Source organism: Urocampus carinirostris, chromosome 3 (genome assembly GCF_059441175.1).
Source record: "Urocampus carinirostris isolate Australia breed hairy pipefish chromosome 3, RoL_Ucar_1.0, whole genome shotgun sequence".
Taxonomy (NCBI): domain Eukaryota; kingdom Metazoa; phylum Chordata; class Actinopteri; order Syngnathiformes; family Syngnathidae; genus Urocampus; species Urocampus carinirostris.
The window spans coordinates 284,617-309,191 of NC_142351.1; the positions used below are offsets into that span (position 1 = coordinate 284,617).

Below are 24,575 nucleotides of genomic sequence, written 5' to 3' on the forward strand. Positions count from 1 at the left end.
CTAGCTAACTCTGAAGCTATCTTTTGGGCGATTTAGTAAGCTATCTAGTTAGCTTTGTACTATGTTTTGCATGCTATATAGTAAAGGATTTTACACATTTGAATATGAAGGATTTTATACGATTGACTCAGTTTAATGCAATGAAGATTTTCACGGAGTGGGCTTTAGTTCAATGTACAAGGTCAGGGCAGGCTGTTGGAAATGCATCATATTGAGTCTAGGGAATTTGGATAACAGGACTCGTGGAGGCCACGTTGTTTTGAGGACCCCGGACATCGGGACGCCCGTCTACGAGATTGTGAAACCCAGGGGGCTTCCTTGGCACGCCCACAGGAGGAGCCGAGACGCCGTCTTGCGGGGAGACGTGGGTCAAGAAGAGAAAGCTAAAGGACTTCGGGAGAAGGCTTCCCACAGACGCCAACGTCACTTCTTCAGCTATCTCGGATGAAATACACTTAGTTCTTCTGTTAGGGAAAATAAATCTGCCCCCCCCCGTGGAAATGTCGGCTTTCCCGATCATTTTTCCCTCAAGAAACGAGCGCGCATAAATTGGTTGTGTTAATGGAGTCAGATAAGTCATTCCAACAATTTGGTAAACGCTACATTTTGATCATGAATTCCCAACAATAGCTAACATTGGATCTTTTTTGCTAGTAAGCTAAATGTTGCCCCGCATTCTAGCCATCTATCCGGCTATTTAGTCGTCTTTTTACTCTTTTAGCGAGCTATCTAGCCCCTTTTGAATTTTCTTTACCTGTTCCTGTACTGTTCTCAGCTCAGGGATGCTGCTGGAAATGTGAATTTCCCAAAGCGGATGAATAAAGTATCTATCTATCTTACGGGCTAACTATCAGGTTATCTTTTTAGCCAGCCATGGTAAATGTTCTGCATTTCTGTAGCGCTTTTCAAGTCCACCAAAAGCTCCCAAAGCGCTTCACACTTACCCATTCACACACTCGCATACCGATAGCCGCGCCGGCCATGCGAGGCGACTGCTTTTCGGGGGCATTAGGGATTCGGTGTCTTGCCCGAGGACGCTTCGGCATATAACGCGGAGACGCCGGGAATCGAACCCACGACGAGCGCTCTACCTCCCGAGCTCATGATACGTTGCTGTTTTGGAAACGCATAGGAGTGCGGGGGCCCTTTCCGCCAAAAAATAGCTCGTACACACCATCGGCAGATTGTTCTATACATCGTCAGTCTTCATTCGAGCTGTGAAAAGCCACGGGTCCCGGGGACTGGCGAGCTCCAAAATCCAGGGGTCCCAACAGAGATCTAGGGCTCCCCAAAATGGAGTCTTATCCAGGTTGAAATTGTAAATCGGTGACAAATATATCATATAAAAATCTATATATTCATTCAGTTTGAATCATCCGCATGAAATGATTGTTGGTAATATACTGATTCAAGGGATACCCACAAACCTGTCTTTTTATTTTCTCCTTTTCTACTTCCTTTTTTTCTGAACTTCTTTATACGACATCATCATTCGTAATAGAACGCATCAAAGCCAGTGAGCCGTCGGAGAGCCGGCTCTCTTGAACGAGTTGAGCCGAAAAAGCCGCTTCTCTAAAAAAAAGACGGACTTCCTTTCACTACACAACTGGAACTCTTTTGACTGGATCGATTTGCCGTTTGGTGATGGTCGGTGTATACCGGAGGGTACCGTTAATTGACAAATTAGCCTTTTTCCGTACAAATGTTCTCGTACGTCGTACACGTCTTCAAATGCATCCTAAAGCTACTTTGTACGGCAAAAACGTACAGCTTGACGGCTATGAATTTCTCCGCCGTTTTTTCGTGCCGGAACGATTGCCGTGGTTATCGCTTTCTGAATTATATTTCGACTTCTTACAGACACTGAAGAAGAAATGACCGATTTTGCGTCGAATTTCACCTCAAACTGACTGTTTTTTCGAAGGCGTACTTCACACCTTCGCCGCAACGACGACGTCGTCTCGAAGCGACCGGATCTCGTCGGCCGAGATCGGCGCGCGGACGAAAACTCCAACCGCGATGGCGGATCTGCCTGACGAGAAGTTCGGAGTGCGGTAAATCTTTGTTTAAAAAAAAAAAGTCATCGGGTAATAATGACAATTTTGTGACAAAAAAGTGGCGTCCCGGGGACGCACGTTGATTTGACACGATGCGTTCCCGGCAAAAATCATGCGTCTAGGACGCGGGCAAACCAGAACACTGTATATTACGTATATACGTCAGCGGCGCTTCCGCTCTTCTGATGGGAAGGCGCGACGGTCCGCTTTAGAGAGGCGAAATAATCCCGATTCCCGCCCCGTCACCGGTCGACCCCTCCCCGCAGGAGCGTCCCGCCTACCTTTGGTTTCGGTCTTTCGGGGCCCGCCGGAGAGCTCCTCCTCGGCAGGAGCGGCGCCGTTGAGCATTTTGTGCTGAACGGAAGGAGGCGGCGTGGGCGGCAGGGAAGACGGCGGCGTGGGCGGGTTGCTCAGGTGGCTCTGCCGAGACACACGCGCCCGTCCCCGTTCAGAAAAAAATCCCCGAGAAGGACGCGGGAGAAGGACGCGGGACTTTACCTTGGTGAGTAACTGCGAGTAGAAGTCCGGGACGTCGTCCAAGACGGCGTTCCCGAAAGAGCCTTTGAGTTTGGCCTCGGGGTCGGCCGGGCCGCTCCCGAAAGGGGCGAAGAGATCCGAGCCGGCCGAGATGGAGGGTTCCATCAGGGGCGGCAGAGACAGACCCTGAACGGCGACGGGAAGAGCCGTCAGCGAGGCCCGCCCGCCGGCGGAAAAGCTTGGTCCCGGCCCGCCTACCTGGTTGAGTTGCTTTACGACCGCCACTTCTTCCTTCTTGGTCTTCTTGCGTGCGCTAAAGCCTCGGTCCGTGGCCGCCTTGTTGGGGCGCTTCGGCTTTTGCGCGGGAAGCCTTTTACTCAGAGATTGCAGATCCTGGGAAGGACATGTACGCTCAAGCGTCTGCATTTCAAGTCACCCGAGACCTTCGCACACCGATAGAGGTCCCGGGACCATTCCTCTCCCTCCTGAGCATCTACATGTAAGGAGTCATCGTCCTAATGATATGACTTTTCCACTTCCACCCCTTGTCATGGCCCAATTCAAGCACTTTTTAGGATTTTCAAAGCCGGATTTCCCAGTCCTATTAAAAGAAAAAATACAGCGCCGATCAAAAGAACGTGAGCCTACACCTGAGTTTCAAACCCTAACTCTAGCCGCGACCATGTTTCAGAACCCTAAATATGCAGCTCCTAACCCGAGCCTTACACCCGACCCAGTTTCAAACATGAACCTTGTTCTAAACCCATTTTGGAACCCTGCATTCAGTTTAAAACCCAAATGTGGAGCTCAAACTCCAGTTCTACTGCTAAACCTACACCTAACCACAACCCTATTTCAGAACCCTTAATTCAGTTTTGGAACCCTCATAAGGAGCCAAAACCTTAGTTTCAAACCCTAACTCTAGCCCCGACCATAATTCAGAACCCTAAACAGCCAGCTCCTAACCCGAGCCTTACACCCAACCCCGTTTCAAACATGAACCTTGTTCTAAACCCATTTTGGAACCCTGCATTCAGTTTAAAACCCAAATGTGGAGCTCAGACTGCAGTTCATAACACTTCACCCACACCTAACCCAAAGCAAAATCCCATTTCAGAGCCCTTAATTCACCCTAGCCCGACAAATGACCCAAGGAAACATGGTAACATTCGAGCATTTACAAGCACTTCAATTCAAGCACTTTTGAAAGCTTGAAAACACATCATTCCAATTCAAGAACTCGAATGGATTTCAAGCACCCGTAAGAACCCTGATCCATGTATTAGAGGTGTTAGACCTCTCAGATACGAGATAGTCGACCTGATCTGAGCCGCTAGGTTGCTGTGACTGTCCTTGCTCGGTGCCTTCCTATCTATAAGCACCCTCGCACGCATTATGCGGTCTTTAATGTTGAAATCGATAAATCGAAGTACTCCGCTTCGGTATTAACACGGGAGTATACCCGCGGGAAAGTAGAGTCGCCTTCGATCTCCGAGGCCGAGAAATAAAAGCCAAAAGAGAACGTACCTCCATGTTGCGCGGAGTCCCTTGCAGTTTTTGTTCCAGCATGGCCAGTTTGCTGTTGATGTGTCCGTTAATCTCGTTGTGGATCCCGTCAGAGGACCTCTGGGCCGCCAGCTGCAGGTTCTTGGTCCTCAAGAGTTTTTGCAGCAATTGTTGTCCGCTTTCCGATAAGTCGGCGTTCTCCGGAGGAACCGCGGCCTCGCTGGCGTTTTCTCGCTTGATGGATTGGGAATGGACTTGTCCCGCCGTGTCGCAGTGCACCTCGCTGGGCTCCTGTTTGATGTTGCGCAGGGTGACCTTGCACAGATCCCCCTCTTCTTGCCGGAGGCGGGGGCCGTCGGGAGCGTTTTCCGAGAGCGCCGGCCGCGATTCCCTTTTCGTGTCCTGCCAGTCCGGCGGGGCTTTGGCGGCCGGTGACCTGATCGGAGAGGCCTTGGCTTGAACGTAGGGACTTCCCCTCCCGGCTAAGGAAGGGGAGGACGCGTGAGAGGGGTGCGGCGACAAGGAGTGGGTGGGGCTCACGCCGACGGGTCCTCTGGGAGAATACGCCTGAGAAGGGGACCCCTGCATGCGGACCTGTTGCTGGCCCAGGGTGTGCCCCCCCAAGGCTTGGTTCAGGGGCTGTCTGACGTTCCCCTGGTCTTTCACGGGAGGCCTGGGCACAGGTCCCCTCATTTGGGGCTGCCCTATGGCCGGCACGCCCTGCTGAAAGTGAGGCGAAGTGGCCGGTCTCTGGGGGCACATCCCCCCGCCGTAGCCCTCCATTCTGGGCACTTGTCTCATGGGACTTTGCATCATTTGTCCTTGCTGGTGCTGCTTGTGGGCAATGATAGCTTGAATGTGTTGTAGCTGTTGATTGGGAGGCAGACTTCGCAGTTGTGGATTTTGAGCGATGATAGCTTGCACTTGAAGGTTGATGTGAACGTGCATGGGTGCGGGGGGAACGCCGGGGGGAGCGCCGGCCCTGGGCGCCATCCCGCTTTGAGCTCGGATCATGCCCATCATGGCCTGTTGCTTTTGCTGCTGGAGCAAAAGGGATTGCAGCGGCGGCTGGCCCGGATATACGGGGTCTTGACATGGCTGCGTGGCGTCTGGAGCCGTCGGTGGCCTTTGTTGCTGCTGGGCTAAAACCTGGCCACGTTGGCCTTCTTCTTTGACCGGCACGGGCTCGCCGGCACCCGCCAAACGTTGCCGCGTTTGGTCGGACGGCAGCTCGTTGGCGACCTGGGCCATGTGATTAGGGGTGGAGGATCCGCCGTGCTGAGACGGAGTTCGGGGACCCGGACCGAGGAGGATTCCCTCTTTGGTCTCGGTGATATGAGCATCCACGGGTCCCGATGGTGACGAAGCCATTTGCGGCGCGGAAGGTTGAGACAGCCGTCCTTGAATCAGAGGCGGCCTTTGTTGCGCCACGGACGGCTGCTGAACTTGGGGATAGGTATTGCCGACGTGTTGCTGCACGCGCTGCGCCGCCAGAAGATTCTGTTGTTGGGTTTGGGGACCCGCGAAGGCCGGATGACTCTGAGATCCGCTCGTTCGCTGCTGGGCCATCATGGGAGCCCCGGGATGTTGTTCCAGTTGAGACGGCGCCGCGGCTCGAGCAAAGTTCTGAGCGTGCTGGGCCGCCCCCATTAACGGCGGCACTTGATTGGCGAGCATTTGCTGGTTGGCCACAGGGTGATTTGGGTGCTGTTGTCCCAGCATGCCTTGCTGTTGCTGCTGCAATTTGGCCAAGTGCATCCTGTGCTGTAGCTGTCTTTCTTGGACCAGTCTGGGATCGGCAGCCTGCACGGGGGGCGTCCCCTGCGGGAAGAATCCCGTCGGTGCGCCCGGAGGACACGGGGGCCCGGCCACGTTAGCTCCGAGCGCTAGCGGAAGCTGAGCTCTGGCCATAAAAGGCGGAGCCTGGGGCATGCGGGCGGGCATTGCCCCTTGGGGGTGCTGGCCAATGAGCGGACCTCTCTGTTGGCCCATCATCATTTGGCCGGGCATCTTGGGGAACATGTGCGCTTGGCTTCCGTGCGCCGGATGTGCGGAATGCCCGGGAGCCAGAAGACCCGGACCTTGCTGCTGTTGCTGTTTGCTTCTATACTCCGCAATCAGATTGGTGTGCTCCTTCTGCTGCTTTCGTACCTGGCAAAACACATTGTTTTATCGTGCCGTGGAAGAAAATAATTGAATCCTGCTTTTGTCCAAATCGGACACCGGGATGCTAGTTTATGCAATTCCTTGTCCATTTAACATACTATAATGAGAATTAATTGTATTCGTTCCAGATGTCCCCCCGAACTCCCGACAATCCGACGATGTCACAGCGTTCCTAGCACGACAGGCATTTGTAAAGTAGGTTAAAACGTATTTTCTCATAAGTGTTGTATTTCTAACCAGGTGGTATCATGTTTCTCTGTTTCAAATATTGGTACCGCCTAAAGGGGCGTGTCTTTGTTCTACTTAAATAAAATACAGTTTGAGGGGGGAAGGGCGCCAGGGTTAAGGAGCGCGGCCAGGAGACGGACGCGGGTGGATTCCTCCTCTCAACTGCAGTTGTAAAAAGTCGAATGCCTGGTGTATCTTTTTAGCGTTAACCGACTTTTAAAATAGCTCTCCCGCATGTAAGAGGTCGATTTAGACCCCATAGGATTCCGGGGCGTTGACATGACTGTAGAATCTCTGGAAGACTGGGAATTTTAGAAGGGCCATGGAAGGCCTGGAATGCCAGGGATTTTGAGAATGCTGTGACCCGACCGTTCTGGAATGCCCGGAACCCCAGAAATGACAGGAGTATGGTTGATGTCAACACTTTGGAATGCTTGGAATCCCAAGACTGTGGTACCAAGTGTTTACTATGTTTGTCTACTGTAATGCTAAATGTAATTCACCCTGGTCATCCTGTAAGGGGGGTGACTACTTGTGATGCCCCTTCTCAAGGTTTCTTTTTTCCTCACGCTGAGGTTTTGAGTTGTTCCTAGCCCGCATGTTGGTTTAAGATCAGGTAATGGTGTCATTGTAATCCTGTGCAGTCCTTTAAGACATTTTTGTGATTAAGGGCAAAACAAATAAATGTGACATGACTTGACTTAACATCATCACTTTGGAATGGTTTGAAGGCTAGGAATGTGGTGACAACATCCAAATTGGAATGCCTGGAACACAAGGAATTTCAGGACTGCGGTGACATCAGCACTATGGAATGCCTGGAACGCTATGAATTTCAAAGAAAGAGACGATAATATCACTACGGAATGCCTGGAATGCAATCCATTTCAGGAATGCAGTGACATCAGCCTGGAATGCTAAGAATGTGGTGACATCATCCAAATTGGAATGCCGGGAACACAATGAATTTGAAAAAACGGGAAGATAGCCCCGTCGGTCAAAAGAGGCGGGCGTACCTGGTCGAGCTGCTTTTGGATTTTGCTCTGTTCTTCGGTGACCAACTTGAGTTTCTCGGCGTCGGACTCGGCAAACTCTCTCCCGGCTTTCTTGGCGGTCCGTTGCTTGGCGCAAAGCGCTTTGCGGGACTTGCGGTGAACTCCGATTTGTTCTTCCAAAAACTTCAACTGCATTTGGAGTAACTGCTGAGTGTGGAGCAACCATTCCTCGTATTGCTGCTGTTCCGAATTGTCTGCGGTGGGGAAAATCCGGTCAGATGGCGGCAAGCTAGCGTAACCGGAATGCGGTAAGAGCGCCGTACGTACTGACGATTCCGAAGGGAGGAGGGTTGGGTCTGGACTGGCTGGGATCGCCGCTTTCTCCCTCCTGAAAACAAAGCATTTCAAACGCTATCCCTAATTCTATATCCGTTTACGCTTAGACCCCCGCAAAGGAGGGCAGTTAGCCATTTTGACTAGAGTTCACCGTTGACATCTTTCCCGCTTTTCGCCCATCGTGTGGTTGTAGAGATGTTTCCTGACTGGCTAGAGAAACCCCCCTGCGACAGAAACTTTTGGCATCGAGCGCCCAGAAGAAGACTCCTTTTGTTCTAAGTGGTTGGGCTACTATCAAATGATTAGATTACTGGAAGTGACTGACAAGCTTTTCCATTGTCATAGAAATCGATGTCATGATATGCAGATCCCGATCGTAAAATGTTTATTTTGAGAAGTTTACCTTTACAGGCACGCTCGGCAGCTAAATTGTGAGTTTTATTTTTTGTGAATCCCGTCGGATTACCAAGCGAGGGAAGGTCTGCCTTCCCTCCCCTCTCCACCCTCTTGGGTGGAGTCAAGCCCATTCCACGATAAAAGACGGATGCACCTACCCCTCACTCTATTTTTGGGCCCGAGGGTTTTCATTTTGTGAATGAACGGTCTGTATTTATATAGCGCTTTTCACTGAGGTCACTGAAGACCTCTCAAAGCGCTTTCCAATGCGCTTCACACTTACCCATTCCGATAGCCGCGCCAGCCATGCGAGGCAACTACCTGCTTATCGGGGGCTATAGGGATTCGGCGTCTCGCCCGAGGACACTCGGACAAAGGACCCGAAGGAGCCGGGAATCGAACCCGGGACCTCTTGATCCCGAGACGAATGCTTTACTTCCTAAGCTACAGCTAACAGCTTTCATAGAAAGCAAGGTCTCAGGGGAGGGGCCTCTAGAACAGCTTGGATTTCTCATCCGACAACTTCTCTCACGGGTATCCATTGATGTCTTCTCTCCTCGGAGTTTTCACTGAACCTTCGAGTGCCTCAACTTACTTTGGGAGGCGCCGGCGGAATTTGAGCGGCGTCTGCGCCCGACGCGGACGACAATCTTTGAGCCAGGAGAGAAACCTGTTGCCTGCGACCGCAACAACAAAGGCAGAATAAGCAAAGGCGCGGAAGATTCCAGCTTTTGGAAGCAAAGCTAGTACCTGTTGATGCCCGGGGGCCCCGCCATGGTGTCTTGCGCCAATACTCTCTTGATCCCCTTGAGGGCCACCATCTTTGCCTTGGCGATGGGGTCCATCATGTCGTCGGCCGAAAGTTGATCGAAATCTGAAAGGCGTTTACATAGCGGACGTCTTAAGAACCTGGCGAGCGCTAAACCAGACGAATAGAAACTCTACTAAACTAGCACTTCTTTGTGCTACGGGAGAACGTAGACTCAAATGGACTAAAAAAAAAAAAAAACAAACAAATCAACTCAAAGAAAATGAACCAATAAATAAAAAGTTGATTCGAACATTAAAAGAACAAAAACAATAACTCGACAACAGAATCATGTGACATAATAAGTTGGAAAAGGGCTAGTAAGAAGCAAATGCTTTTATTCCCTAACCCCTTCATCTTCCCTAATAAATACACCAATGGTAACAACAACAATAGTAATAATATTAATAACACTTATGATAGCAACAATAACAACAAAGTTAACCATAGTTGTAGTATTTCCAATCCACCCCATTATCTACCTCTGTTTTCCGCCAGGAATCTTTTTTTGTATTTAAATTGGAACGCGTGAATCGTCGGACATTGTTTGATCTGGTTCCAAAGTTTGACTCCGCACGCAGACACACACATACTTTTCCTGGTGGTTCTCACCTTTATGATTATGAATGGACGACGGACCTTTAAGTTAGAATTTCCCTCTTTCCGAATGAATCATTTTTGGATGTTTTCTGGCACTATGTTTTTGTTGACCTGAAATAGCAGTCGTGCAGTGAAAAATTGGACAAAATCATCCAATTCTATTCATTTGGACTGCAGGAATAAAATACGAGTATGATCCCGATATCCTACCCTGTGTATAATTCTAATTGCACATTTTTGGAGGCTAAAAAGGGACTGGAGTCAACTCTTGTAATGATTGCCCCAGAAAAACCAAACAAAAATAAATACGGCGACATCTAGTGGGCAAATAATTCACGCCGTCCTTTTAGCTTTCCTACTAAGGCGGGGGCGTCAAACTATCATCCTGGATGATGTGAGTAAAAGACAATAGTTGTCCATAAGTATGAAGTATGATTGTTATGACTAGAACGAAGATATTTCTTTGTGGCAGGGGCGGCCTCCAGTTCCAAAATAGGGGGCCAATCCAAGGGATCTATTTGATTTTGTCACTTATGAACGAATATCAATGGAGACACCCAAATGTTCTACATAGATCATGACATCATAGGCGGCGCCGCGAGCGGCAGCCTTTCCAGCAGCTCCTTGTTATTCCGCACTTTTTGTGATCGATTGTTTTAAGCGTCTGCTTCTATCTTCCGTGTTTTTCGTCCCGTTGGACAACGACACTTTGGATGACTTTCCATCCTATTGTTTTGGGTTTTAACGCACAAAAATGTGTTTATTCCAGGAATAGACTCCTTGCCCTGATGATGAGGGGGCCCTATCGTGGCTGCAGAGCCGGAGCTAGCCAAGTCTTCGGTTCTGTCCGTAATCACGGTACCAAATAATAGCGACGAACTGGCTGCGCTGGTGGAAAACATCAAAGCGTACAGGGGGTGCCGTTTGCCGTCTTTTACGGAAACCTGGCTAGTATCCCGGACGCTAACGTGGAGCTACCCCGAACTACCCGGCTTCAGCGCTGTTAGAGACACTTTAGCCTGCGGGAAGCGGAGAGGGGGCGGACTCGCTATCTACGTGAAGACGAGGCGGTGTCACCCCGGGCACAAAGATTTCCATCTGCAGTAGGGACGTCCGACTTTTGGCCTAGCGTGTGACCTCATCCACTATGCTGTTGCTAAACCACAACACCCCGAGGCCATCCCGTTCATCTGTTAATAAACGACACAAGGATACTGCTGAAAGTGTGAATTTCCCTACGGGGATGAATAAACTATCGATCTATCTATATATCTAATACTGAAACCGCAGCATGAGTTTTTAACCCAACTATTTTAAGAAGGAGTAGAATGACTTCACACAGTGCAACACAATATCTTTACAAATAATATCGAATTTGCAAACGTCAGTGTATAGTTGGTTTGTGATATTTCTGCCCACCTGCCATTCTTTACAGTATTTGACGAGAGGGTAACTCGTCAAAACTCAACTCTAAAATATATTCACAAATGATACGAAAAAAAAAAGACAATTAAGTCACTTTATGACGACGTCATTAAACGAAACTGCAATTCTATATGTATAAGAAAAAAACAGCATAAAGAGCTTGCTCTCCTCAGGGAGCCCAGCCCGTTTTCTAGATAGAGCTGTCCTCTCGGGTGCGACCAGTAGGTGGCGTTTCACACCACGTCAAAATGACCGAGAGCAGGTGTGTCGTCGTCATTTTTGCTCACTTTATAACAAATGTTATTCGTTTATACAAAGTCAGACCGCCAGGTAGCAGCACGGCGGCGCAGTGGTTAGCGCGTGTGCGGCACAGTTCTGAGGTCGTGGGAACCTCCTGAGCGGGTTCAAATCCAGCTCCCGGCCTTACTGTGCGGAGTTTGTATGTTCTCCCCGTGCTTGCGTGGGGGTTTCCTCCGGGCACTCCGGTTTCCTCCCGCATTCCAAAGACATGCATTTCAGGTGAATTGGCCGGTCCCAATTGTCCCTAGGTGTGACTGAGCGAGGGAGTTGTCTGTCCCAGTGTGCCCTGCGATTGGCTGGCAACCGGTCCAGGGTGTCCCCTGCCCACTGCCCGATGATTGCTGGGATGGGCTCCAGCATACCCGCGACCCTATTGAGGATAAGCGCTGCAGCTGATGAGATGAGATGAGACCGCCAAGTAACACGGCAAGAAATTTCAAGCGCTTTACCCTAAATTCAAGAACACCGTTTCTAGAAGGCCAAAAAGAGGACACGTACCTTTGTCGGGGAAGAAAGCGTTGGGCACCGCCGACTGCTGAGGCGGATGATTAAGACTGGCGTGCGTTCCCGGCTGCCCCATTCTCGCCATGGACGGGGGCAGGTTGCTTCCCAGAAGCCTTTGCGGCTGCTGCAGCACGTGCGGAGGGCGCGGCACCGCGCCGGGCACCACGGCTGCTTGAGAAAGCGGGCGCTGATGCTGCTGCGCCAGCATTAAATTAGGGGGCGTTTGTTGGAAATGAGGCGGCATGCCACCCTGGTGAAGCTGCTGCTGCTGCTTCTGCTGTTCCTTCTTTTCATGCTCCAGAAGGTCTTGGATCAAGAGGGGCAGCTCGCCGTCCAACGAGCTTTCCACCTTGGCCAGATCCACGGCCGAGGCGTGTTGCTCTCCCGCGTCGGGCAGGTCGAGCGCCCGCTCGTGCTGGGGGTCGGCCGGCAACGGGTAAGGGAGCCCCCCTGAGGCGTCGGGGAGTCGTTGCGCGGGTGCGTTCTTAGAAAGGAGCAGAGAGACGGCTTCCGCCATTTCATCTTTGACAACGTTAGCCGCGCGTTCCGCTTTGCCGTCTAAGGGGTCTCGAGGAGTCGCCGTCCGATGGGGTGAGGGAGACGCCGTCGAGAGAGACTTCCGCTCGGGCGGCAACTCTGCGTTTTCGTCTTTGAGCGCTCCGGAGGCCGCGGCAGGGGTTTGTCCTCCCGCCTCCACTAAACGCAGCTGGTCCGAGAAGCCGTCCTTGGGGTCTCCCTGGTCCAGTTCCGGATCGGTGTAAGCCAGCAGGTCGAATTCGTCGCTGTTGAGTAGGTCGTCCAGGTGCGGATCGTTGGCTTCCAGGTTGTCCAGGTTTCCCAGTTCGTCGTCTCCTTTGTCCGGGTCCAAGTCCAGCCCTAAATCCTCTTCCACTCCCGGGGCGTCCTCCAGGCCCTCCAGATCGGGCTCGGGCAGGGCCTCGTTTTGGTCGTGCGCCGCCACCGGACCCGGTTGCGAAAGCGCCCGGTGTCCGGCTCCGAAAGGGGCGGCCCGGCCCGCCGAGGCCGAGAATTCCGGCGTTCCGCGCTGCTGCTGAACGTAAGGCGGCGCCGTTTCTTGCGGGACGAAAAGACGCTGTCTGGGCTGAGCTCCCCGAGGCGAGAACTGGGCTCGGAGCGCTAATCTGGGAGAGTTGTGCCTTAATTCGATAAAGTGCGGCGGGGCTTGCATAGTGATGGGGTGAGGGTGCCCCATGTTCTCCATAGCCTGGATGTTGAGCGCAGGATTGAGATTGTGCCTGACGGCCTCCGCGCCGGGGTGAGGAAATCTCCTGGGTCCCGATCCCGGCCCGTGCCACTGAGGAGGGAACGGGGGGCGAGGAAACGTACTCGGGGGCCCGGCGGCTACGGAGGGCCTGATGGGCGGAACGTGAAAAAAGTAGAGCGCGTTAGAAAAGGCGGAAACGGCAAATAATCCGCACGTTTTTTCGCATCTGGAAAAACCGACTCGATTAAAAGGAGTGCATCGGCTACGAAAGCGGTTTCTCAAAACGATCAAAGATAGAAAGTATAAATATTAGCAAACTTCACCGAGGACTTGACTGTGAGCTTCTCTGACTAACACTTGAATGTTTGCACGGACTTTTCCCCTCTTATCTCTCTGATCTCCCCCTTTCTTCCCGCACGGAGCCTCCGCTCTGAAAATGCCGTTCTAGAGCCAAGAAGAAATCCGCAGGCTCGAGAGCGACCTCCATCCGGTGCTGTGGAACGCTCTGCGACCTCAGTGGAAGTTTTGAAATCTAGACCTAAGAGCCACTTCTATTCTATTCTGCGGGTTGCTGTGGTGGACTTTTTGTCTTTTTCTGAATGACGCCTACTACGGTTTGTATTCTTACCCGATGCAAAATCGATTGAAGCCTGATCATCCTAGAAGGTTGATTACCGCTTTGGATTTCTTTCTTCCTCTCCCTTTCTTTTCCCCCTCTCTCACCACTGTTTCTCACGCTCTCTCCCTCTCTCTCTTTTTCTTTCTTTGTCTCGCCCTCTCTCCTTTTCCCTCCCTCTTTCTCTTATTTCTTGATCCCTCTTTCTCTTTCTCTGTAATCTACGAGTCCGGCCCTCGACAGAATGTTTGTTCTATGGCGTGGCCCCCGAGTTCAGATGATTTTGACACCCCTCCTCTAAACAATAATGTTCCTGGCAACTTCTACGTTTTCCCCATATTTTATTCATTTTTTGATCATTTTAAATGGTGTACGCCGAATAAGAATTTTCATGCGTGAAAAAAAAAAACCGCGGAGGGCGCACCCAAGACACACTCCTGGGGGTCTCACAAAATTCTATGGGAAAGAGGCTTTCTATTTGTGAGGAGCGAGATCTGGCAGACTTACCGGAGCATATTGGGATCCAGCGAAGAGGAAGGAGCGGCCATCTTGCCCGGCACCCCGCCGCCGTTCGCCGCCATCTTTCCCATCGAGGAGGCCGAGACGCCGTCCTGATTCCGGAAGACCACAGTCCATGTCATTTTTATGTCGGATGTGACCGTTTCCCGAGCGCTCTTTAAGGACATTCAAAGACAATTTTTCCGATTCTACGCTACCGTGAAAAGGAAACAGTCCGGTGTTAATCGTGTTTTTGCAGATCCGCGACGAGATCTTCCCTTTACATGTGTCATTTTCTATCTTACGTGCGCATCGATCCAAAGGCAAATAGACCGAGGTCTTGGCTTTTAACGTAGCTTCCATTTTCACTTGCAGGACGCTCTTTCCAATAGATGTCTAGATCGATAGATGTCTAGATAGATGTCTAAATGTATAGATAGGTAGATAGATGTCTAGATAGATAGATGGATAGATGTCTAGATAGATAGATGTCTAGGTAGATGTCTAAATGTATAGATAGGTAGATAGATGTCTAGATGGACAGATGTCTAGATGGACAGATGTCTAGATAGATAGATGTCTAGATAGATGTCTAAATGTATAGATAGGTAGATAGATGTCTAGATAGATGTCTAGATAGATAGATGGATAGATGTCTAGATAGATAGATGTCTAGGTAGATGTCTAAATGTATAGATAGGTAGATAGATGTCTAGATGGACAGATGTCTAGATAGATAGATGTCTAAATGTATAGATAGGTAGATAGATGTCTAGATGGACAGATGTCTAGATAGATAGATGTCTAGGTAGATGTCTAAATGTATAGATAGGTAGATAGATGTCTAGATAGATAGATGTCTAGTTGGATGGATAGATTTCTAGATGGATAGATGTCTAAATAGATAGATGTCTAGATAGAGAAATAGAGCGATAGATATAGATAGATAGTTTATTCATCCCCGTAGGGTAATTGACACTTCGAGCAGTATCCTTGTTTTGAAAAGAATAAAATAAAATCATACAAAAACACCCAATATAACGTCTATAAGAGTATTTCAATAGTGCTACGAAAAAGACACACCGTCATAAAAATAGGATAATATGCTGTTGTGGGGGTGGGGTTTCACGTGGGGTTTTACTCCCCCGGGTGGAGTTCAAGAGCCTCGCGGCATGAGGAAGAAATGATCTCCTCAGTCTGTCCGTGGAACAATAGAAGAGAAACTTCAAAAGAAATGTATTCGGTCTTTGGTTAAAGAAGGATTTCGGATAACGCGGAATTGTCTGCGTTTTCCACGGCTCGGTGTCAAGAGACTAGCTGTAGCCCGAGCGAGTTACCTCCACTCGTACATTTACAAAGAAATGAAAGAAAAACAAGCAACAGATACCTCAAACATTAAAAGGAGATTTCAAATTGGATTGAAATATTCAGAGGGAAGGCAGTGGCAAAGCTAAGCCACCAGAGAGCGGCGTCCGTCTCATTTCGAAGCCGTCTTGTTGAGAAAGATGAGAACAATTGACAAGCATTTCACCCAAAACTTAAGCGCTTTTCAAACCAGGATACATTTTTGAAGATGTCGAGCCCCCATCCAAACACTGCTCATAAATCCTGAATAGGTCCGTTTTTAGTGGCCTGCGTCTGGCTGGAAAGCGGTTAAGGGTGTCCCCGCTTCACTACAATGGCTGGGATGGGCTCCGGCACCCCGTGACCCTACTGGGGATAAGTGGCGCGGTTAACGGACGGACGAACGGATAGATTTGTTTTTAAAAGATTGTTGTCCCGATTTGAAATGTCAGTCGTACGGAGCTTGAAGTTTTAGTGTCAGGAAGTTCTTCCCATTTCGATTGACCGATCGGAAAACGTCTATCCTTGGTTTTTGGCACGGCCCGTAACAAACCCATATGCGACCCTTGCACTAATACACGTTTTATAGTGGCCTGTTTAAGTGTAGCATGCACTTGTCCCATAGGGGGCAATATGGCTTCATGGCACAATGCCGAACAGACTCATGCCATCTGCCGTGAATCACCAGGGAAGCGCAAACGCAATGGCAAAGCCAAGCCAACAGAGAGCAACGTCGGTCTCGTTCTTAAGCAGACTTGTCGAGGGACACGGCAACAGTTTCCAGCATTTACAAGCACTTTTCAATCCACGATAACACACCAATGAGCCCTTTCGAACCCCGGACCTGCGACATACCCCGAAAATGCCATTTTGCGATTTGAGGAAGGGCACCTGCGGATAAGGCGGCGGCGCTCGATGGAGTTGATCCCGCTGGAAGGCGGCGGCCATCGCCGAAGCCGGCCAATCGGGCGGAGGGTTGCTGGCGGCGGCGGCGGCCATCGCCGAAGCCGGCCAATCGGGCGAGGCGTTGCTCGCGGCGGCGGCTATCGCCGAACCCGGCCAATCGGGCGAAGCGTTGCTAGCGGCGGCGGCGGCAGCGGCGGCTGCTTCCTTTTCTTGTCTTATGCTGTTGCGTTGCATTTGTTGGCGGATTAGAAGTTCCCGCAATCTCTGACGCTGAAAATACAAAAATAGAGAGGCAGTTATATATTTACAACTATTTGATACAGTAGAAAATAGATACAATTCCAAATTTTTTCAGGGTTCGTACACTTCACAAATTCAAGGTCTCTTCAAGCACTTGACCCAAAATGAGGACGAGGGCCGAGTTGCCGTGCAATGCAACCGGCGATACGCAAACACTGGTTTACCCCCTCTGCATCATATGCGTCCACGTCAGTCATTCTAAACTATCCTTGGCCATTCACATCTATCCCTAGCACACACTCTTACATCCATTAAATGAACCGAAGCACGTTTGACCCCATTCACCCGACCCTATTCGGGCCTTCTTCTCATTCTATTCCTCACTACTTCTGCACCGCCTACTCTTCCAGTCAAACGGCATATTGTGGATTAATAGAGTCGGAGCTTGACATAATGAGGACACATTTGTTTAGACAGGAAATTCCAGGCTTGTTTCTCCCGGGTTTAAATGCTTTGGTCTGGAACAGCTTGCAATCTGACAGGAATTTGGCTACGTCGGGCCGACTCCGACGATTTTCTTGAAAGTCGGAGTAACTTTGGAGAATCGAAAGAGGACGAAAACATTCTGAGGAAAACATTTTCGATTCCTGGAAGCATGCACTTTGAGAAAAACAAGCAACATGTGATATTTCTGACGTGATGTTTTTGCTCCGGAGGGCATATGAACGCTGATCGTCTCTTAGACGAGTGAGAACGATGTTTGGACATTGATGAATATTAATAAACAACTTCTCCCTCTCCGATCAAAATTTCTCTGTGCTTTTGCGCAGATTTCTGGGGCATATTTTACGGACTGCTCCGAAATATTTGGCGTCCATTCTTTGCATTTGTCCAAACCATCCCAGAACCTTTTCATCAACTCTCTCACCACACCAGTTCTTCTCCTTGCTTCCTCATTCCTTAACCTATGTAGTTGTGTCACTCCACACCTACGACGCAAACATTTAACCCAAGACGCTCCTTTCCTCTCAAAGCCCACGCCTCCGAACATCATTGTCGGTACCGCCACACCTTCGTGCAATCTTTGCTTTGCATTCATCGGCAGATCTCTACATTTTAACAATCTGTTCGGCCCTTCCCTTGCACCCTTTGTCGTGGAATAGTTAAGTCAGAGCTTGCCAATAGAATTAAAGAGGGAAAAACACTGTGGCTTGATGAGGAACATGTGGACGATTGCAAAACGGTGTCGGCTGAGATAGGTCAATTTGGAGACAAACACTGTCAATTATGTTAAGCATGCGGCCGGTCAGAGAAAAACAACACGTGATATTTCTGACGTGATATTTCTGCTCCGTGGGGTATAGAAAAGCTGATTGTCTCTTAGACGAATCAGAACGCTGTTCGAACGCTGACGAATTTTAATAAAGGACAGCAGTTATTTATCAAAAACGCTACACTCTCTCTATTGTCGTAGTGGAAGTCAGGTCACTGGAGGTTTCCTTTAAACCTCTAGGACAAATGACAAGCAAATGCACCGCGGTTCAGTACCCAGGCAACTACCAATGAAAACAACAAAAAAGACACATCTGGCACTATTCTCCACATGATGGCTGCCCTATCGTCGTCATCTAAAACTATCGGCCTCACGTTTGACGCCACGTTTGCAGCTTTCTTTAGGTGAAGTAGTAAATATGCGCTCGTCTTTGTAATGGTCATCTTGAATGATCCGGAAAAGGTCACGTTAACAAGTGGAAAACTATGAAACTGAAGGTATCGGAAGGGATGTGTGCGCTTCGTATAACTGTTCTCAGGAGAATCCTTTCCTACCTGTCTGTGCTTGTCCAGCTCAGAGGGACTCAAGCCTACCAGGGCCGGGTCTTGGGCCGCGGTAACATCAGACATTTCTGGATTGGCAGGCCGATGAGGAACGTCCTGCGACCCGGAAGCAGATGTCGGTACGGAACCGTAGCCGTCCGTCTGCCGCGGCTGTCCGGTCCCCGGGTCGGGACCGAAGGGAGTCGGGGGCCCGGAGTGTTTGCGAGAGAGCGTCTCCCCGCCGGGACTCCCGCAGGAGACCTGCGATTGAGGCGAACCGTTGGCGTTGGAAGCTCCGGTCGGAGGTGGTTTGTGGGCAGTCGCAAAGGGGTCTCTGGATTGTGGCCTGGAAGGCGGTCGAGAAGAGTGATCCGGGGACTGGAAACGAGGAGTGGCGGGAGATTGTGCCGAGTGAGCCTCGTTGGAAAGCCCTCCGGGAGTGTGGGGTGACTGACAACTGCCCTGGGATTGGGGACTGGAAGCCACCCTGGAGGACACGTCCTGTTGCCTGTGGGGCCCCAGAGAAGATCCGTCACCCGACTGCAACTTGGGGGACGGGACGTGATGGTCGGGGAAATTGTGAGAGGGCGATTGCCTGTAGCCTTCGGAGGGGTGGCTCGGGGACGCTCCGGAGTGAATGTCTCCCTGATGCGACCGCGGCGTCAAAGGCGCCTTGAATAAGGCGGTCCCGCATTCCGGCATCTCGGCGGGGGACCCGACGCCGAGCTCGGCTTTCCCGCGCGGGTAAGGCGCGCTCAGGTCGGCTCTGTACTGGCCGGCGGGCGAAGTCGCCACCGAGGGGATCGGAGAAGAACCGTAGTCGGTCTGCGGGGTTCTCGGAGGTTCCCCGTAAAAAACGAGGGACTCGTTCCCGAGGCTTCTGCGATGGGGGCTCTGCGCCGGGGACTCGCGAGAGCCTTGTTGAGATTGCGATAAATGACCCTGTTGAAGCGCTAACTGCGATCTGAAATAGGGGTCCGCCTGCTGTGCCCGCCTGGCGGCCCCCGGTTGCATGTCAAAGGGGCCCAGACTGCCCGGGTTTCCCTGAGAGGGCCCCTGCGGCCCGGAAGCCGAAAACCCTGAGGAGGGACGCAGGGGGCTAGCCCCGGTTGCGTGGGGCGACCTGGGGGGGAACTTGGCAAAGGGATCGTTATGAATTTCCGCCGACCCCGGGGTCTTAGCGGGCCCGTCCGAGAAAAAGACGGAGGGGGATCCGGAATCCAAGGGGAAGGGGAAAGGGCTTTCTGCTGAGCTGGGCTGAGAGGAAGTGGAAGTTGACGGAGGCGGGATATGGAGGTGCAATGTCGGTCTTTCCCCTTTAAGACGGACCCCCTCGGTCTTGATAGGCCGGCACACCTGACTCTCGGCCTGCTGTTAAACAGGAAAAAACAAAATAAAATGTTTTCAATATTGGACAAATGTAATAAAGATCGCAATTCATGACTTCGACTGTCAAAAATACGTCATTGTCACAATAGGCCAATGATGTTTCTGTTCTTTGATGACCACACCTTTTAGGGCACCTCTACTTTTGTAATCTAGGAGCTTTACATAATAACATTATTTGTCTAGCCTTTAAGTCCCATTTCTGTGTCTAGCTCTTTAGTCCAATCCCAAATCCCTGTCTTGCTTATAAATCAAGTCCCATTTCTTTTTCTAGCTCTATAGTTAAGTCTCATTTGAATGTCAAACCTTTAGCTCAAGTCCCATTTCTTTGTCCGGCTCTATAATTAAGTCTCATTTGAATGTCAAGCCTTGAAGTCAAGTCACATTTCTTTGTCTAGTTCTTTAGTCGAATCCCAAATCCCTGTCTTGCTTTTAAGTCAAGTCCCATTTCTTTGTCCGGCTCTATAATTAAGTCTCATTTGAATGTCAAGGCCTTGAAGTCAAGTCCCATTTCCTTGTCTCGCTTTGAGTTGACGACCTTTTTGCCTCGCTTACAAAAAATGTAGGTGTTTTCACCATTGAATGCCAGCGAAGGAGATCGCTTAGGAAACCAGGAGCGTTCCTTTTTTTTCGAATGTTGTTTTGCATCGTCGTGGTTTATTTCGACTATGGTGTTTTTATCACTGTCCCCGTCGACCGATCGTGAATGGGTTCATCCGATCGCACAACCTTTAGGGCGGATCTCCTTCGATCCAGCGAAAGGGCTCATCGGAGGACTTTTAGAATGGATTTTTTTGTTTTAATGATCCCTCTCCCCCGTTCTCCTCGCAAGATGAAAATCCATCGACATCTTCTCTCCATATAGACCGCTCCGACTCACCTTTTGCGCCTTGTTGATCCTCTGAGCCGCTCGGTTGTCCTTGGCCTTTTGCTGTCGGGGTCGAAGCAAAGATTAATTCTTCCGAATTATTTCCCGACTGTAAGCCGCAAAATACGAATTCAAGTGGGCCGCGGCTTATAGTCCGGTGCGGCTTATAGTCCAGTAACCAACGCTCGTCCTTACCAGATAAGGAACCTTGTCGGCCGCTGAAACTTTTCTCCAGATTTTCATGATTTGCTTACAGCGACTCGCCCAGTCTGAAAACAGGAACGAGAATCTCAAGGACAGAAATGTTCGTTGCGTTTTTACGATCGGACTCCTGCTAGAGAGATTTGCACGGTATGTCGGTTCGTTATTGCGCAATGTTGCTCTTTGCTTCGACTATTATGCACCGTTTACATCCCTGCCACTATTGGCCTATCGTGCTGCCGTTCTTTGATTTCCACACCCTTTTGTAGTCCCGGGTTTGGGTTATCGCAGCCACGAAGTACCTAGGTAGACCCGGGTTAGGAGTTGTCTTATCGCAGCCACACATAACCTGGGTATCCCCTGGTTAGGGTTTGGGTTGTCACAGCCGAACAGTACCAGGGTAGTCCCAGGTTTTGGTTATCACAGCCACACAATACCTAGGTATCCCTGGGTTAGGGTTTGGGTTATCGCAGCCACACCATACCTAGGTAGTCCCGGGTTAGGGTTTGGGCTATCACAGCCACACATTACCTGGGTATTAAGTTATCGCAGCCGCACATTACCGGGGTAGTCCCAGGTTTGGGTTATAGCAGCCACACCATACCTGGGTAGTCCCGGGTTAGGGTTATTGCAGCCACACATTACCTAGGTAGTCCCGGGTTAGGGTTTGAGTTATTGCAGCCGCACATTACCGTTGTAGTCCCAGGTTCGGGTTATCACAGCCACACAACACCTAGGTAGTCCCGGGTTAGTGTTTGGGTTACCACAGCCACACGTCACCTGGGTATTCCTGGGTTAGGGTTCAAGTTATCGCAGCCGCACATTACCAGAGTAGTCCCAGGTTTGGGTTATCATAGCCGCACAATACGTAGGTATTCCCGGGTTAGGGTTTGGGTTATCGCAGCCGCACAGTACCGGGGTTGTCCCAGGTTAGGGTTATCGCAGCCACACCATACCTAGGTCGTCCCGGATGAGGTTTTGGGTTATCGCAGCCGCACATTACCTGGATAGTCCTGTTTAAGCCTGGGAAAGTTGCTGTTGGCATAAAGAACGGGAGAGATGGTGGACAGCTCTCCAAGTTCTTCGTCCTTCTCCCATCTCTGGAGACTGCGCTGGTTGTAGGAGAGGCCGTCCCCTTCCGACTCCATGGGGGTGCTCGGGGAAGAGGGAGTGGCCGGGGTGGAAGGGGTAGCCCAGGGACTCTCCTCGCCGCCGTTGGGACTGAACACGCCGCCTTTTTCCCTGAGGAGCGTTGACGAAAACCTGTCTCAAGACCGCGGATGATTTCCGGCAATAGAGCCGCTTTATAAATCTAGCGCCTCCTACCGCGTGTCGAAGAAGGGCGACTGGGAAAGGGCGGGAAAAGCCTCCATGACTCCCGCTGAAGGCAGAGACCCTGAGACAAGACAGCATTTCAACTCCATGACTGGATTTTCACCATTACCAAAAACAAGTCTTTTGGGATAGTTTAGGTGTATGAAGCCAGGGGTGAGCAGTACTTGTTTTGGGCTGACTTTGACGACTAAAAGCCGTCTTGCTGCAAGCAGCACACGTTCATTATATGCTATTTTCAGCTGTTCCTATATAGCTAGGGTGGCGAACCCGGTCCTGCGTGTTTTGGAGGTTTCTCTGCTCCAATCCAAGTGATTCCAATCGAGCTATCACAAAGCCCGTGGTAAATGGTCTGCATTTTCAGAGCACTTTTAAAGTCAATGAAGAGCTCCCAAAGCGCTTTACAATGTGCTTCACACTTAACCCATTCACACACACGCCGATAGGGAGTCAGCCATGCAAGGCGCCGACCTGATTATCGGGGGCATCGAGGATTCAGTGTCTTGCCCGAGGAGACATCGACATACGACATGGAGGAGCCGGCAATCGAAGCTGCGACCTCTCGGTCCCGAGACGAGTGTTCTACCTCCTGAGCTAAAGCTATTGGCGTCACCTGTGTTGGAGCAGAGAAACCTCCGAAACGTGCGGCTCTCCAGGACCGGTTAGCCACCCCTGCTGTAAAGGATCTTTTTGTGTCAATGGGCTGCTAGAAACTGACATGGATTCTGCCCTTTATGCCAAGAAAGAACGTGATGTATGTAAAGAGAGAAGGAAAAATGAACCCAATTTGCTCTCTATTGATTGTGAGACTGCTGATCTTTTGCTTTTTATTGTACTTATTTGATTTTGTTTGCATGTTTTTCAGAGGATCTGTGTCTGAATTGGTTCACATCGAATTGGCCATTTTATCATTTATATTTCATCGGTTTAGATGTTAGGGGGTTTTGTTTTGCTGTTCGACTCTAAATGTGTTTAAAAAAAATGTTTGTGTATATGACAACTTTTTTTTAGCTCTTGTAGAATAATGTAGTCGGAGCTTATCGACATAATGAGGACACATTTGTTTGGACATGAAATTCCAGGCTTGTTTCTCCAGAGTTTAAATGTCAGGTTAGGGTTAACAGCTTGCAAGCTGACAGGAATATGGCTGGGTCAGCCGGACTCCAACCATTTTCTTGGAAATCGGCGCAATTTTGGAGAATCGAAAGAGGACGAAAAAAATCTGAGAAAAATATTGTCAGTTCCTGGAAGCAGGCACTTGAGAAAAACAAGCGCGCCATTGCGAGAGGACACATGTGATATTTCTGACGTGACTGCACCGGAGGGTATAAGAAAGCATATCGTCTCTTAGACGAATGAGAATGTTGTTTGGACATTGACGAAGATCAATAAAAAACTTATCTGTGCATATTTCTGGGGCGAGGCGGATACCCGCGTGTGCTCCGAAACTCTGAATATTTCCATTTAAAATCCACGTGTTTTTCAGGGATCCCCCGCAAAGCAAACGAAAGAACTAATTGCTAAATCATATCGCGGATCCCGTTTTACCGTTATTTGTAACATAGCGCTCTTTTAGCGAGCCGAGCCGAAAAGGCAGCGTCCCAAAAGACTGGAATTGCCGCGACTGACCCGTCCTCTCGGATGCTACACTCGGGTTCAGTAACGCTTCACGTGACGACTCGATAATGAGGACCGGAGCCACCGTCGGCGTCACTTTTATGCAAACTTGAAATAGCGTACTATATCGAGTCAGACCGCCGGGAAACACGGCGAAGGAAATAACGAGTGTTTCCGAGCACTTCACCCAAAATACGAGCCTTGTAAACAAAACATAAAAAATCAAGCATTTTTAAGGGTCGGGTCCGTACGTTCACGTCGATGGTGGTCTTCACCGGTAAAAAGACGGGGTCCTCACCTGCGAGAGCGCTACAAGCCACTTCTCCCTGATTGCCTTGCGAGATGGGCCCGATCCCCTCCAGGGCGGAGCCTTCGGACACTCCCAGGACCTTTCGGAAAAACTGCTCCGAGTCCTGATTCTCCACCCCTTGTGGAAGACCTGACGTCAGCGCGGCGTTTCAGGAGTACAAAGCAGAGGTGGGGAGTAACCGGTTACTTTTGCTCTCTGACATCCGCTCAATCTTCTACTTCTGGGAGGATTTGGAAAACACTCTACACTATACATGCCATCGTAGGCGCCGCCGCGAGCGGCAGCCTTTCCCGCGGCTCCGTGTTATTTCGCTCTTTTTGTGATTTACCGTTTTAAGTGTCTGCTTCCATCTTCGCCGTTTTTCGTCCCGTTTGACAACGACACTTTGGACTCATTTCTATCCCGTCGTTATGGGTTTG

At 50.2% G+C, this 24,575-nt stretch overlaps 1 protein-coding gene across 6 annotated transcripts in view; it reads right to left on the reverse strand.

The window, feature by feature from the left end:
- kmt2d (lysine (K)-specific methyltransferase 2D) overlaps positions 1-24,575 on the reverse strand; it is a 76,503-nt gene that overhangs the window by 15,654 nt on the left and 36,274 nt on the right. For 4 of the 6 annotated variants that reach the window (XM_088330139.1, XM_088330142.1, XM_088330141.1 and 1 more), the window contains 17 exons: positions 24,145-24,285; positions 22,224-22,293; positions 21,901-22,139; positions 20,892-20,965; positions 20,709-20,759; positions 18,455-19,813; positions 16,373-16,657; positions 14,147-14,250; positions 11,793-13,171; positions 8,912-9,035; positions 8,757-8,838; positions 7,757-7,817; positions 7,451-7,683; positions 4,062-6,191; positions 2,793-2,927; positions 2,556-2,720; positions 2,339-2,477 (listed from right to left, as the gene is read on the reverse strand). In XM_088330139.1, coding sequence (XP_088186265.1) covers positions 2,339-2,477; positions 2,556-2,720; positions 2,793-2,927; positions 4,062-6,191; positions 7,451-7,683; positions 7,757-7,817; positions 8,757-8,838; positions 8,912-9,035; positions 11,793-13,171; positions 14,147-14,250; positions 16,373-16,657; positions 18,455-19,813; positions 20,709-20,759; positions 20,892-20,965; positions 21,901-22,139; positions 22,224-22,293; positions 24,145-24,285 — 6,771 coding nt within the window. The remainder of the gene's footprint in view (positions 1-2,338; positions 2,478-2,555; positions 2,721-2,792; positions 2,928-4,061; positions 6,192-7,450; positions 7,684-7,756; positions 7,818-8,756; positions 8,839-8,911; positions 9,036-11,792; positions 13,172-14,146; positions 14,251-16,372; positions 16,658-18,454; positions 19,814-20,708; positions 20,760-20,891; positions 20,966-21,900; positions 22,140-22,223; positions 22,294-24,144; positions 24,286-24,575) is intronic. The other 2 variants (XM_088330140.1, XM_088330143.1) reach the window with 2 other exon arrangements.